General features: G+C 45.0%; 1 protein-coding gene across 1 annotated transcript in view; it reads right to left on the bottom strand.

Annotated features, from left to right (window-relative positions):
• Nucleotides 1-15549, bottom strand: part of LRIG1 (leucine-rich repeats and immunoglobulin-like domains 1) — a 68760-nt gene extending 53211 nt beyond the window's left edge. The window contains exons 1-2 of the mRNA XM_009883623.1: nucleotides 15539-15549; nucleotides 1988-2059 (exon numbers count right to left, since the gene is read on the bottom strand). Coding sequence (XP_009881925.1) covers nucleotides 1988-2059; nucleotides 15539-15549 — 83 coding nt within the window. The remainder of the gene's footprint in view (nucleotides 1-1987; nucleotides 2060-15538) is intronic.
• Between the last annotated feature and the right edge of the window lie 927 nt (nucleotides 15550-16476).

The following is a 16476-nucleotide window of genomic DNA, read 5'->3' as shown; positions in this document are numbered from 1 at the left end:
CGCATACAGCAAAACACTGACTTGCTCTCCAGACATGCCACAGCATGATGCTTATTTCATGAATGTTTGTTAAAAAAAAAAAAAAAAAGAAAAAAACAACTCAGAAAGGAGATGCTCTGGCAGTACAGATGTGGTTCTCTTTGTGAAATGCAGTTTATTTCAGTGGTCTGTGGTTTAGCTGTTATTCAAAAGCAACCAAGATTGGTAGATAGGGCTTTTAATAGAGCTTCTCCCCTCACACTTTCCAGTGCCTGCCTTCCAGGCTCCACTCCAGACCTCTGCCTCCCTTCCAGTCTCCCATTTCTGACTGATCCCTTTCCCTCCTACTCACTCCTCTGCTCTCTCCCTTTTCCCTAACCCTGCCTTTCTGACACAGCAAGCAGCTCTTATCTGCACCATTACTTTGTGGGCTGCATTACTTACCTCCCCCGAACCCCTGATACCTTTTTTAGCAGCTGATTGTTCAGTGCAAGGCTGGTCGTGCTCTTGACGAGTGCAGAACTTCGCACAGGGGAGCTCCCTACCTAAGGAATCAGAAGCCACATCCATTTCCCTGCCCAACGCTCCCTAAAGTCACATGCCTTCAGGCGCTTCCACAAATAAAAGCTATTGCTAAGCCACAATCATGTTAGGATAATTCTAAAGTCTCATGGGATCAGGCCTGCGATTCTCTTCTTTAAGCACAGAGTAATTTAAGGCTTTCCACAGTTTAAAGAAAAGTTGAGAAAACAGATCCTGTAGGCAGCATTTTGCTCACCTGCATCACTTTCTCTCCCCTCCCTGACTGCTCGGTGGGATTGCAAAGCACTGCAGTCACTCCTGATGCATATTCCTCACTTATTCACGATCCCTAGCAAGTCCCTACTATCGGTGTAAGCAGGGGAGCCAGGGGCAATCAGGCAGGGGAGAGATGCTACATTAATCCCCACTGTCCAATCCTGCAGACATTAGTCAGGCAGAAGTCCCACTTGCAGCAGACTGGTTTGCCTGTTTAAGAATCACAGGATCTGGCCCCTCCATGAGTCCCAGAGCCAACACTTAATGAAAACAGACAGAGGACAAGAGAAAATGCATGATATACACAGAACACAGTATTGTTTCTGAAAGGAAATGTTTTCTCAGTTTCCCATGAGGCATCAGTAGCTCTTCAAACAGAGCCCAAACCTCAAGTATGCCAGCGATTCAACATTCAAATGCAAGCTCATTACCTCAACCCACTGCTTGCAATTTTAGTCACTTTCGTTTTTCAAAACCCAAAATCAGAGCTCCAGGAATCACTGTGAAAAGCTGACAGGCGCAGCTCCTCTGCGGGTGTAATTGCTGAGCATTTACACAGATCGGGAGCTGAGAAATCCTGCTATTCACCAAACAAGGTTTCTTTTACCAGCAAGGGGGTCTGGCACAGCCACTCAGACCTTCACCAGCTCCTTCTCTTCCCCCACCAAAGCAGAAGACGGCTCTGCTCTTTTAGGCTCTCCTAGGAGACTTCAAATAGAATTTCTTCTGGTTCCAAAAGGAGCACAAATGTCTGAGAGGAGGAGACACAGTTAAGTGCTTTGTTACCCACTACACTACACCTTTGTTTCCTGGGAGATTTGGGTTAGGTTGGCATCAGGTATCACGATCCAGGCTGTTCTGCCTTGCTTCAGGGTTATCCTTTCAGCAGGGAGCTTTGTGTGTATGCTCAGGTGTGTTAGCTGAACTTTTCCCTCAGAGCATTGCAGAAGATCGAGGGAGGCAAACTCCAGTGATTTCCAATAACAGCTATGCTGTTTTAATTGGGATGATATGTTCTGCTAATTGATTAGTTTAAGAAAAAAAACAACAGCACAGGTACAATACAGAGAAAAAAACTCCTCAGGAAGTCAGATCTGCTCATTCGAGTTAGCTAAAGGAAGGTACTGTCTTAGGAAACTGTATACAATTTCCTCCTGGCCCGCAAGCCGCCCTGGCAAAATACAATTAAAACCTTTGAAAGAATACTTACACTTCCTGCAGGTTCGACAGCTCTGCAAAGGCAGAAGGATCAATCTCCGTCAACTTGTTGTAGCTCAGGTTTCTGTTAAAATAAAAGACAGTGGGATCAGCATACTGCAGTTACCGTGCTCGGCAAAACACAGCCATCTTCATTATTCTGGATTGCACCGGGAGAGTGAGTTTGTTTTTAACAAGCGCACTTAAACATGGCAGAGCAGCACTTTTCTGCTGAATACATGAGGGAGTTTAGTTCTGTGACCAAAATGTTATCTAGTTCTCCCTAAGCTTTTTCCTCTTTTGCATTAGTGTGGTTTTAATTTGTCTTTATATTACACAATTACATTTATTATTCTTCTATTGGTTATTCACAACCACAAAACTAATCACAGATGAATGGGATATTTCCTGACAAATTAAAGTCTGAACTGAAACAATCAACAAACCTTCTGCTAAATATTTTATAGCTATATTCACGCAGGGTATTTTTATATACCACTGTGTGTTACGTACAAAATATACACCCATACTTACTATACACCATACACTTACTATGTGTAAACATAAAATATATTCTCTATTTTCTAACAAGATATTATTAACATATCACTAAATGGTTTTTTTTAGTTGGCAATTACATCTTTCTGCCAGTCATGTAGTAGTACAGGTTTTGGTCCTCAACAACCCCAACCAGAACTTTCCAACTACCTGACAGCCCAAATCTAGATCACATTATAGCACTTTGCTGACGGATGGCAAATAGGTTGTGCTGTATTATCTGAAAACAGCCTGGTGGGAGAGCAGACTTGCCTCGCAGGACATCCCTGTCGGAAATACAGCCAGAGCTCAATGTGCTTCTGGAGGGAGCACACTGCAAGGACTGCTAGGGACAGCAAACAGACAAAATAATGCAAATAAAGTACCGACTCTGAAAACCACAAGCAAGCGCTTTGCCGTGCTCTGCTGTAGCATCACACGGTGCAATAGCAAAGTCTCCCCTCAGAGATATGCACCATCAGCACACCACACACGACAGGTCAGACCTGTAGCTAGGGACTTACCAGGAGAGCACAGATCAATTAAGACCAAGTGACTAATGATGCGGAAATTAACAAATGGCTTAATTAACATGATGTATGCAGTGTTGGCATGTTCCTGGGAGTGTGTAGTCTAAAGAGGGAGGAGGCAAATTGATGGGCGGGAGCAAGAAAAGCAACCGCAAGAAGTTGTAAGGAAATTGTGAGGGGGACCTACTTTAATTTTCCCCTGCTCCACGCCCTGCGCTCGGATATTATCCTGGGTAAAATTCAACCCTCTTGTCTCCTCTGCAGGGAGGTTACACCCTGTTACTGCACCTCTGAACATGACCCAAAAGATTCATGGCCTGATGTCAGATAAGCCCTCAAACATTCAGCTGCTTATTCAAACCACCAAGCCAGTCTGACTAGAAAACTGGCCAATCTTCCCTGGTTTGTGTATTTTCTTTGTTTTAAAGCTGTGCCCACAGAACTCAAGCAATTCTGGAGCCCAAACAGTTAAACAGTACCTAAGTCACCGAGGCTCCTACTGAACTTTTACCCAGGCTACATGACCCAAGAGCTGAGGGACACGAAAAAAGGGCATTGCCAGAAGAGCACAGACAGACCTCCTGTTTTAATTGCTCGTACTAGCCCACTGCGCTTTGTGGCAGTGCAAAGAGAAATCTAGGCCCACAGCAACTCTTACTGACACCGAGACTTGAAAGACTACAAAGCTCACCAACCTCGCATGATTAGCCGGAAGCGATAAATACCTCTTTCCAGCTAAAAAGCAATTATTGATCACTCGTCCTCCTCCAACGCGTTTATGGGAAGTCCTCAAAGCATTCCCCTGCACACAGGAACCATTCCACAGTTCTCACAGACACGCTGCTCCCCATCATTCCAGAGCAGCCAGAACCAGCTCTGAAGATGGTTCCTTGCATCTTGCCCGAAACGTTCAATTTTTTGCCAATACCTGCTGTGTAACAAGGCTCTACAAATCAACAGCATAAGCTGACTCTTAACACAATCTAGACCTGAAGCTGCATAGGAGTGTAAAACCTAACCAAGCATCTAGTTTTAAAATATGCTGTCCTGTAAGCCCCTACTGTCTTTTAAAACACTCAAGAGACCTTTAAATCAATACCAGCCTACAGCAGATATCCGTTTCACTATGAACTCAAAGGCATTTATCTAAATAAAAGTCAAACTGCAGTTTAAACTCAGAGTGCGTTTGAAAGCCAAGTCCATATTCATAGCACAATTACGAATTAAAGTGCAATTTGCCCACAGATTACATTACTACTATTTTTTTTTTTTAAAACCACACAGCAAAATCAGGTTGGAGCTTGTCCCTGCCTGATGTACAGGCAAACAGAGAAAATACAACAGGTAATGTCCTACAGGCTCAACACAATAAAGACAAAGCTGACACAGAAATGCTAGTGACAAACTGAGGGGGAAATACAACTGCGGTCACGACCGTGCATGAATCCATCTGTTTTAATGTATTTCTATGCCTTCTATTGCTGCAAATCTTTGCATTTCTTCAGGTAACATATTTATTCTCACAACATTCCTCTGCAACAGGCTAAGAGGCTGTTTTATGAACAGAGCACTGAGAATCACAGGCACCAAACTGGTCATCCCTACACCTGTCAAAGGGAATAGATCCCTTTTGGAGCCAATGCTCAAGCACTGAGTGATGCTGATGTGATTTTCAGAAGTTCAAAAGTAAAAAAAATAATTCATAAATTAAAGGATTTCATGGCCATGGTTTAACATCAGCCAAAGTGACTGTTTGATTATTGTTGCTGCCTTTAGAGAAGTCTGAACATCAAAGGCATTGCACAATTAGCTGACTCTTCAGATAGCAACAGAAAGACTTTCCAATGGTTGCTGCCGAAATGCAGGTGAACCCCATCTTCTTTGTATACCAAAGTCTTCAGTCCTCGCTACGCTACCCACTCCCACTGCCAGCTATCCTCAAACACACAATACGCCGTTCAAAAGTCAGTGGAGAAATGGAAACTAGAAACACAGGGTCAGTGCAAAATAAACAGGAGACTTGAAATTAAATAGATACACCAAAATAAACAGTTTACTCCATTTCTGAGACTAGCTGTGTTTTAACTTACATTAAAATGCCCAGGAATTTCTAGCCTGAAGCATCAGCAATCAAAGGTTGTGTTTCCCAGAACTCGGATCCCCTCACTAGAGAGCCCTTGGCATGCTAGTCACAGCATGCACATGGGAGAAAGAATTAACATCCTCCAATTGATAGATCATTGGGACCAGGAGTCGGGAAACCTCTGTCTATTCCTGGCTCTCCTAATCTCCTGCTGGGTGACCGGGTCATGTCCCATCACCTCTCTGGAGCTTTTGTTTCCACAGCCACCCTTTGTCTGTCTTGTCTATTTAGACTGTAAATAAAATTGAGGTAGGTATTGTCTCGGTTTGCCCAATGCTGATGAAACGAGGCCTCAATCTTGGTTGGGCTCCAGTAATGCAAATAAAGAAGGGAACTCAAAACTTGAGGTCATGGGTGCATACGACACTCCCCTACCACAAAGCGTGGGTCCCAAAGGTATGGCAGTGCACAGAGCACTGTAGGGGCTGTAACCTCCCATCAGCTCGGCCTCTCCAGGCCGAGCAGACCAGCAATGCAGGCTGGCTGGAGATGCCAAGCTTGGGGGCACAGCTGCCCCATCAATGAGAACTGCCACATTCCTTCTCGAGGAGACCCTTGGTCTGATGCTATGAAGTAGCACAATGGCTCACCGAGCAAGTGTTTCTGCTATCGGTATTTTAAAATGCCTTCTTCAAAGAAAAAGAGCCCTCAAAACCCTCTCCTTTACCAAATCAGCATTCCCCTAAACCATCCAAGCTATCTTAGGTGCTGGGTATATCTTCAAAGCGGCAGTTTATGAAGTGTCATCTCCGGTGTTTGATGCCAGTCCAAAGAGACCACGTCCCTGGTGTGCAGTCAGCCCCCTCCTGGCCCCGGCACCTACACACGGGGTTAGCCGAGCCCAAGCGTGGGCATCCCCATGCACAAGGCAGACTGCCCGGTGTCCTGCCTGCTTCTCTGCACGGGTACATGTTTCTGTTGAATTACTCATGGGAGGATATTTTGATCCCTCCAAGGCAACTGTGGAAAGAAAACAGAATTCAACAGACAACCAACATAAATCCTGGACCAGAGCCTGGGCTGTAAGTTCAGGGAAGCATCCTACAAAGGTCAGAAGCTTCTACAGATGGCAGAGAAGACAGCAGAGCCAACAACTTGAGTGGCCTCTAACATGCAGATTGTTTTTTCTCTGTTGAGTAGAATCTGGTCTGAGTTTTTTTTTTTTTAAAACTGTATTTTGGCTTAATGGCATGAGAAGTACTCTGCACATTATTTATCCAATGCATACTTCTTCAAGTCTTCCTCATATTGGCTAATCCAACACTAGGGTTTTTCCCCTGCTACCACTAAGGTGCCCATGACTGGGAACTGAGAGCCTGTTAAATCAATATGGGAAGGGCCCTGTTCTGTCTATTCATCCATTCCAGTCTCTAAATAAGAAAGCAGTGTTTGCCTTGAGCATTGTGAAAATGGCACTGTGGATCACTGAACACTGCAGAGACTGAAAGGAAAGCCTTGTTAACTAAGCAGGTATGTAGCCTGCCTTGAAACCACCTCCTGAAAGTAATAATGCTGTCACATACAGAGAGTCCTGCTTGCCAGCGAGGAGAGATCAGTCAGCTCTATGAACCATGAGATGCCAATCCTGCCTCCTTGGGTAAGGCACAGGGTACACCAGGAGTTCATGTAGAAGTTTTGGCTCTGCTTTGGAAACTTGGCCAGCATGGAGAAAAGCCACCTCTTTTGAAGAGAGAGGTGCCTGCCTGGCTCGCCACACAAAGAAAGAGAGACGTATGTGGCTCCTGATTCTCCAGTCACCATGATGGTGGTTGAATTCTGTTCAGCAAGGTGAAGGTTTCCGACCCTTATGTCAAAACCATTTATCTGTCAGTGTGGAATATTATGTCAAAGGCATTTCTGCACCTTTTGATGACAGGCATTGGAGAAAAGGAGGATGGCTCGAAGTTCTGTCATTGCCAACTGTGGCTTTCATTAAACACTTTGTCAACCATTGTCATAACACAACTTTTCATTGCTCCTGCACAAAAGGGAGCTGAGGGCCCAGAACAATCGAGCCCTGCAATAGAAATTCCTCTGGCTAATCTGTCGAAAGATAGCTGCCTAGTCCGCAGCTTACTGAATAGGCACCATGTCTTCCCACATGTTTGTAGATGGCTTTACAGCGCTGGAATGGAGGCCCCATGCACACTTGATTGGGTATGAAAAGCATGGCTGCAGCTGAATTAGCTTGCGGATGGGGGCCAGGGGAACAGGCGAGGGAACACATTGCCCATGCTAAAAGTACACAGCTGTGCAGGGAAGAAAGCACACTCAAATTTCTCTTTTAAGCAAGCTTGTGAGCTCCCAGAGAGATGGCAGAGTCCCGGTAGGCAGTGACATGCAAGGCTTAACACCGAAGCACAAGGCAATCAAAGAGACCGCAAGGATTTAGGCGGTTGTATGGACTGTAAGGACAGAAAGAAGCAGCTTTAGTCCATTTATTTCTTCTTGTGCACAGGACAAGTCCAAAATCTACTCCCATGAGACAAGAGCAGCCAAACAGCTACTGCAGCTGGTGCCAGCTACCCACAGCTGCACTGCACGGCAACACCTTCCCTTAAATGGGATTTTTTCAGTTCCCCCTAAAACGAATGACCACTAAATGGAGTTGCATAAGCCACCACAGTGATGAGAGTCAGAAGGAGCTTTCACATACTAGACAGAGTTCTTAGTTTTGTTCTGGAGGATTTCTTGCAGATTCCGATGCACTGCCAGAAGCCAAAGCCTGGACTTGGGGAAATCACTCACCCAACCCACCACAGCCATTCCTGGGTTTGCCTTTGAATCTGCCTGCTAAACTGATAGAAAACCACAGATTCTTCTACCCCTCAGCTCCCTCATCACCCCCACCTCTATTCCACTGCTCCCAAACTCAGCCTAACAGGCCTACGGTCAGTAAGGACAAAAGCAGAGAAATTAGTCTTTGCTGACAGATGCACCGAAGGGCTCTGCACCCACCCTGTGTCTTGTGGTTCAGCCAGCCTCAAGTGTGAGTTCCCACACTGGGCGATACTTGGACTGACCGGGCTGCGCAGCCTCTAGGATGCTCACATTTCTGGGGTGCTCACACCTACATTAAGCAGCCCTCATGATTTCTTTTGCAGGGTACCCTGGGGAGCTCTGCCTGCCTGCGTGAGGCACCCAGCATACAAAAGAAGGGACGCGGCCGGGGCACAAAAGTGCCCCAACGCCAACCATCAACAAGAGTTACCTCCTGAAAGGAGATAAAAGCAACAAAACACAGGGCACCAGAGAGGTAGATGTCCTGGCTTGCTGCTGCAAGTTAGTGCTTTGGGGAGAGGGGGACTATGCAGGACAGGGGAAGGACAAACAGCACCCACGTGGGTGAAGCTGTGCCCCATCACTGAGAGGTCCTGTTAGCAGCTAAGCTAGTGTGCTCACTCAGGCTTCACTTATGCCCTAGCTCAAATTAGCAGCAGCAGCATCATATTAGCCTGGGTTAATAGCCTGCTCATATAAGGGGCTTTATGTGCAGAAGGGAGTCAACTTAAGGGCAACCCTCAAGCCATAATATGAGCTAATTTGACAGTGAAGACAAACTTTGAGAGGTCATCCAGACACCAAGAAAACTGCACCATGAATCACTCCCAGTCATGACCAGCAACACTGTCTAAAGGAAATTCCTATAGCATGATCACCAAAGAATCAATACCACACCAATTCCAGCAGATGCAAGCAGTCATTAATGCAAAGAATACTAATTAAAACCACATCACTGAGAAGTATTGTGCCGGACTACAATTTAATTTAGCATGTGGTTGATATGGTTCAAGGAGTTAGAGAATTATCTTATCTTCAAGTAACTTTCAGGGATGCATTTGCAGCCCTGGCCCTTCCTCCTACTCTGCCACTCTGTGCTCACAACTGCTTCTGCTCCCAAGGGACCACACATCTGGCACATAAAGACGCCTGTGTGTACCAGCCTGGTAAGCGACCACCAGAGCGGGTCTGCTCGCAGGAGGCTGAAACGTAAATACCTGTCACTGGTGGCTGAGGAAGGGCAAGAGAAGTCCTCTGCAGGAGCACTGGGTAACTGCGCTGCTGCTGGGGGCTTCTACATCTCCTGTAACAAGGAACTCTTGCAGACTTATTTATCTCTTTAAAAAAGCACAGTGTCAGATTATTTTAGGCCCTGTTCAGTTTACACAAATGTGTTTTGACAAAACCTAGGATCCCATTTCCTCCTATTTTAATAACCTTAGCAAAACAAAAGCGGAGTTCTTTTCTGCCTTTTTTATATTTTGCTTGGAAGACCATCTGTTCCAAACACCCCAAATGTTTTAAGGGTTTGTTTTTGTTTTTTTTTTAAAACAAGATTCACTTCAGCTTAATCTACTTAATCACACACATATGCAAGTACACCACAATATATGTGCAAAGCACTTGGGTAACTCAGGTGCTTACAGACCTCCATGCTTCTGCAGCATCAGGAGAGATGCGAGGATACTCATTTCACCAGGGCTTGGTCATGGTCCACTCAACAAGAGATCTTTCAATATTTCAACTGCTCCATGCTCCAATAAAGTAAGGCGAGATTTCAAGAAGTGAAGTAATTTGAAAGTCATCCAATGGCCTCGATGGCAGAGGGAAGACTGTGAGCCCTTGTCTCTGCAGAGTGACCCACCGGCCCCAGCTGCGCGTGTGGCTGGGGACACGTGGAACCTTCCCGGGCAACCAGCAGGGACTCGAACCAACAGAAGATGGCAGGACAAAGCAAGCATGAACGACAAGGTATTCAACCACGCTTCCTCTGTTCCTGAAAGAAATACAAGCAGCAGCCACACAGCCCGCAGTCGCTGCGCTACAAACCCTCCCGTTAGGATTGCATGTTCCTCCGCTCCTGAGACAGCCCAGTCAAAGGCAGGATTGTACGCAGGGAATGCTGCGAGGGTTAGAGCAGGCGGCATTTAATTGCAGCAATTTTTCACTTTATTTGCTGTTTCTATTAAGCTGCACTGCCTGAAGGAGAGCGATCCTCTCCAAAACACACTGAGCAACCAGCTGCAAGGATTGCCTCAAAGCAAAAACACATTTTGAAGAGGGCACGGACATCTAAATAAAAATAACTGTATTTAATTTGACAAAGCAATCCTGGTTTGCCACCCGTGACAGGTAAGGGGTTGGAAGAAAAAGCGGGATGTGTAAGTTTTTTTAACCCACAAATAAAACTTCACCCTTCATCTGCCCAGACACCCACAGGGTTTGTTCTGGATTCATTGTTTTAATTAAGAAGTGCTACCTACTGTCATGAGAAAGACACATCCTAAAACCAAAACCCTGCGAAGCTGTTTGCTCTACTGCATAAGGGCAAACTCACCTTTTTCTAATTTGATGGCAAATTTCTTTTCTCAGCGATTTGGCCTCCACAAGGCAAAGCCCACTGTGTCTTAGACCACTGAAGCGAGGGCTGGAGGCCTCGCTCATAAACAGAATACTCATGAAACAAATTGCTCCTGCTTCCATCCCCACTGTGTTTCTTCGGTAAATCAATAAAGGGCATGCCTTCTCTACTAACATTTTCAATTAAGGTTCCCCACTGTGTATTCAACATACTAAACTAGTTTATTGAGGATTAACAACTATATAATTTACTATACATGTCTAGCTTAGAACAACTGCTAAGCCTCCATTAACTGATAACAAGAGCTGCATTGATATATCAGCACTAAGTGCTATTTACAGTTTCAAAAAACTGCTACTTCTGCAAAGCAAATATTTTCATCTGAAAGTTGTGCAACTTTTCACAAGTACTTGCAGCAGATAAACCATGTTAAATGTCTGGCTTTTTCAGATGCTTGGAAAGACCCACAGCAACACGTTCAACTGCTGGCAACCTAACCCTCCCACCACGTGACTTCGCAAAATCCAGCTGTGGGTTACAGGTCGAGCGTGGATGGAAAAAGAGAGACAGTTCAGAAACTCCCTGAATACTTTTCAGAAGTTTCCACGGTTTAAGAAAACATCCGAGGTCAACAATCATTCAATAATATCCAATAACCCATATTTTAAGATACATTTTCTTCTAAAACACCAAACTCTGATGTGTTCTACTCTCTTTGGGCATGCAAGTGGTTTCAATCACGTCTGCAAGCATTTCAGTTCAGCCTGGAGAAGAAACGGCTCCAGGGAAACCTTATTGCAACCTTCCAGTACCTAAAGGGGGCCTAACAGGAGAGCTGGGGAGGGACTTTTCACAAGGGCGTTTAGTGATAGGACGAAGGGGAATGGCTTCAAACCTGGAAGAAGGTAGGTTTAGATTAAATATTAGGAAGAAATTTTTCACTTTGAGGGTGTTAGGGCACTGGAACAGGTTGCCCAGAGAAGCTGCAGAAGCTCCATCCCTGGAGGTGTTCAAGGCCAGGTTGGATGGGACTTTGAGGAACCTGGGCTGGGAGGCATCCCTGCCCATGGCAGGGGGGTTGGAACTTGATGATCTCCGAGGTCCCTTCCAACCTAAACCAGTCTATGATTCTGGTAAGCTCAGAGCGCTCAACTAGCCAAGAAGACATTTTTCCACCACTCCAATGCTGCAATTTATCAGAAGCATTAATACAGTAAATACATCTCTGGACACAGCTCTCATGGTGGCAACGATGAGCAGCACTGTGTTCACATATCCGGCATGCTGGGAAGGGAGACCGCCGAATGCCGAAGTTTCAGCACACAGATCCAGCATCATCCCTCTGCAGAGCCTATGGCAAGCAGGGCTCAGCCATGCCTGGTCCAGGGGTAGCACGGGGCACAGCATTGCCCAACAGCACCGGAGCAGAGTCAATCATTAATGGTGAAGAAAGGGCAGGCAACCCGCTCCCACAGCGTTTGCTCAGTGCTTCATTCTCTCATGGTTCTTCTCATTAATAGTTAATCAGGAAGGACCAATCTGCCCCCAAAAGACACACTTGCTTGGACACAGCATGAAGGAATATTTGTGCACTGGTTAAAACTAGTCAGGCAAAGAGGGGGGGGGGGAGTCTTTGAAAAAGAACATGCAGATTTTTCCTGCTGCTCAGGTACGGGGGTTCACCAGCTTGCTCTTGCCTCTCCTGCACTTGACACTGCTTTTGAACACCACAGAGAGGGGCTGCATCTCCTCCTGCCCTCGTACAGTGGAACCGTGTAAAAGTAAAGAGGCATCTCCCAGGAAGAACCACTGTTGTCCCATTCTCCATCGGCCCAGGCTGGCCACACTACACCACTATTTCACCAGTGGCTGCTCCTCATCAGCCACCCAGTGCATCTGCTGTGCCGTCATTTAAGAAAAAATCTCAGGAGATAGATTGAGTTGAAGCTCTCTCTCATTAGATGCACTGCAAAGTTTAACAAGATCACTGACCAGAGCCAAAGCAGCCAATTCGGCTGTACCTGCCAGGATAGAGGTGTTGGTCATCACTCCTGGCTCCGCTCCTCTCTTCCCACCCATCAGTAATAACTCCAGTCTCACAAAAGACCTGGACAACTCTGCAGCTTTCTACAATGGAAATAAATCCCTTTCTGATCCTAGTAGCAGTCTGAGTGGAATTACAACACTGGACGCCTTGCTGTGCCCACCATAAATTTACTCAGTTTAAAATCCACCCAAGCAAGGACGCTCCCTGCACTTTTCAATGCCATGGACTGAAATGAAGAGGCTGACCAAATCCAAAGATCGGGTGTCTGGAAAGGAATGATGTATATAACCTCAAAGCATCAGCTAAAGGACTAGTTACAGCAACTGGCAGCCCTATATGTTGCAGGGCCAGCTCTAATCCCCTGGAGGTGTGAAAAAACACATGACTCTCCATTTTCAGTTTATAAATAGTTTTTCTTTGTAATAAAGAATAGCATTTTAAGGGCAAAATATGCACATTTTAAGCAAAAAAAAGCCTAAGCTGGCTATCCTGGCTGGAGGTGTGTGGTTTACACAGGCATCCACCCTCTCCTTTTGAGTAATCAATGTCCAATCATAATGCACTTTCATTCCAAGCACTTTTGTATTGCCAATAAAGCACCGAGCAATTTAATGGATTTCTAACCCCAAATTGGAAGCTGTACTGCATCCAACTGACTCAATTTGTTCAGTCTTAGAGGAAGCCCTGGAACAAAATGCTAGAAATAAAACCACATGCACTGATAACATTACAGAAATAGATACACCAAGAAGCAAATGTTCTGTCCCCTTTATTCTATTTGACCTCCAACCTGTTTAATTGACCTTCAAGATGGAAAAGCTGCATTTTAAAGAAACCATTTCCACCTAGATCAAGAGAAATAAAAGCCAAGCTATATATAATGCATTTGCTGCAAAACAAGGCAAATATATCTACCATGAAGCTACCTTTCACTTGACAATGAAAAGCCAGAAGAGACTTTCAAGTTAATTTACTCCACATTTTAGGTCCTAACCAGAGCTATTCTCCTCAATAAACTTATTTCTCTGCACACAGCCTGAAAACAGCTTCCTCTACCCTCACCTTATCACAAACTAGAGCGCTTGATGGCAGATAGTTGTATTATCACCTTTGGCTAGTAAGAGGCTGAAGCAGCAGATCACAGAGGCAATGCCCTGATGCAGGAGTTTCCAAATGGTGGTCCACAGCGTACCCCCTTGCAGCAGGTCAAATACTGTTTGACATGGTGGACACTGTCCTTACATTGATTATACATGTAACTGTAATTACAGTGGTCACCTAGTATGACCTAGAATATGACATTCCTCCAGAAGATGCTCTTTTATTTTATAGGGTGCTAGAGAAAGCTATATTCCTGCCCCAGTGTTAAGAGCAGGGCCATTTGTCAGAACAAGCATTCATACTTTTTTGGCATAACTCCTGTATTGGTATTTACTGGTGGGACAGCAACAGGATACCTGCAAAGATTTCAAAGCAGATGAAGCTGGTGCTCCAGTCTCTGCCCAAAGAATGCCACAAAGCAGCCAAGCAGGGGCTATATCTATTGCTGCTTTTCAGTCGTTACCTTTGTCATCCCATGCCAGTCTTCACATTCCTTATATACATCAGAATGGCACAAATAAGAACACATTCTCACTTTAACTTGCACATGTACATGACTTTCACTATTTGAATTTACAGATGCATATACAGCCACACACATACACATCTATATATGCACGAGGCAATACCGCTATAGTGATGTATACAGGCAGAAAGGCTTTATCAGGAGAGTTTGGGACAGCTGTACAGCTTATGACTGAGTTGTGAAGAACACTAGGAAAAACCTTTATTATGCTCTGCCTCAGCATATAATGCCACATCTTTTACAGAAGCACTATTAAAAAAAAATGTTTGAGAGCTTTACAGTTTTTATTGGTGCTATTTTTCAACTCCTTCCACTTATAAAGCCAGACTTCTTTATTAGTGCAGAAAGACTAAGAAGAAAAATTATAGCCAATACAATTTTAGAGAGTTCTTCAAATGAGCCTGCTCCTCCTGAAGTCCAATATCTCAGGACTTCCCAGAATTAAAAGATGGCTCCTGTTTCCAGTGGCTGCACCTTCTCACTCTTCAGGTCTCAACATCTCAGGAGTCCTGGGCAAACGGGGCTGCAGGCAAGGCAAAGATGAAGCAGCCAGTTAATGCGCCCACGCTTGCTCCTGCTCTCCACGCTCCTGGTTGGTGCATTTGAGCTAAGCTCAAACACTGCATTAGCATCCATCAGGCACCAAAGCTGAGCACACGTGTTGCCTTCAGATCAGGAAGGTGTTTTTTCATCTACTTCAAAGGGCTATGATGTACTTCGCTGGATGGATGCCTTGATTTATTATTCAATGAACTCCCTCAGATTTGTGCAATTTCTCAGCTAAAAGCATCACAGCTAATTCAAAGGGAGGGCAGATATTAAGGCTGAATCAAAGAGCAAACATTCTCTTCTATAGATTTTTATCTTTTCCATGTAGTAGATGGTTAGAGGGATGGGAAGGGGGACATTTCCCTACTCTTTTGGTACAGGAAGCAATTAAGGACCCAATCTCTTGTAAAACTGCTGGATTCAGAAGGTATTTGGATAAGCTCATTTCATCTTTAAGTATTATTACTGGAATCATACTGCTCCACTTGGCATTTGAGATCAGAATTTTTTGTTACAACTATCTTTGGTGTTGCCCACCAGAAGGTGTGCGTACGCCAGCAAAGGCTCCAGTCCCATCTTCAAGCACTGGGAACCCCTTCATCTGAACAAGGGCTGCATCCAACAACAAATTCTGCAGGAAGATGCTAGAAGACGACCAGATCCTTCCCTCTTGCTTCAAACCCATCCCACTCAGGCATAACCCAAAGAAGATGTCATCTTAAAATTGCCTGATGGCCTCTGAAAAATAATTTAAAAAAAAGTCCCATACCGAAACTCCATGTGGGCGGTCGCCTGGCTACACTGAAAAATAGAAGAGTTAACACTAGAATTACGCCAAGAACAGAAATACCGTTTCGCTCTTCCAAGTGGTCCTTGCAAGCCCGGGCGCCGTGCCAAGGAGCTCACCATTCACTCACGCTACACCTCTCATGGGGCAAAATGCACATTGGCTTCGCACCAACACCTTGCACTCCAAAAGCAATTATTTGAAAAAACATGAATGCAGAAGGTGCTCCCAAGGTTTGTTATTGCATGGGGAGGGCTACAGGTGTGCTCACTGCTTGGGGAATTCAAACCACATCTTTTTGGGAGCAGATAGATTAATCTCTATGAAGAGAGTAAGAAGAAATGTCACTACTTCATAGTAAACAGAAGAAGAATTCTTAGGGCCTGTGGAAAGCATTGCTCTAAGCACAGATGGCGATGGAAAAGAAAAGCAGCATTTCACATGCAAAAGATGAAATCCTGAGACAAACTACAGTGGAGAAGTCAAGGCACCCCACAAGTGGAATCATGGGCGAGGTGATGTAAGAGGACACATCCAGGGAGACCAGAAGGTAATAGCACATCACAGGGCTGAAAAAACACAGAAGAGAAACAAACATAGTAGTGAGCTGCATAGGTATGAAGCCACGAAGAAGAGACACTGCTTCTCCTTTGGGCAGGTCACCACCTGGCTATTAGCTGCACAGTTTTCTCAGTCCTTCCAAAAACTAGGCATTGTCAAAAGCTGGACCCTGGGCCAGACAGGCCACCGACTTATAGCAGCATGGGAACATTGGCTAATGTAGACTCTGTATTCCAAGCCTGGCATGACTACAGCAATGTCACATTAAAAAAAAAAAAAACAAACATTTTCCTCAATTTGTCACAGCAAGCAAGGTATGAAATAAAAAAAATTCCTTATCTTCCAAACACAAAGCCCCC

The sequence above is a fragment of the Charadrius vociferus genome, unplaced genomic scaffold (genome assembly GCF_000708025.1).
Source record: "Charadrius vociferus isolate BGI_N301 unplaced genomic scaffold, ASM70802v2 scaffold324, whole genome shotgun sequence".
Lineage (NCBI taxonomy): Eukaryota > Metazoa > Chordata > Aves > Charadriiformes > Charadriidae > Charadrius > Charadrius vociferus.
The sequence above is the reverse complement of the archived record's forward strand: the minus strand, read 5'-3'. Positions and strand labels throughout refer to the sequence as shown.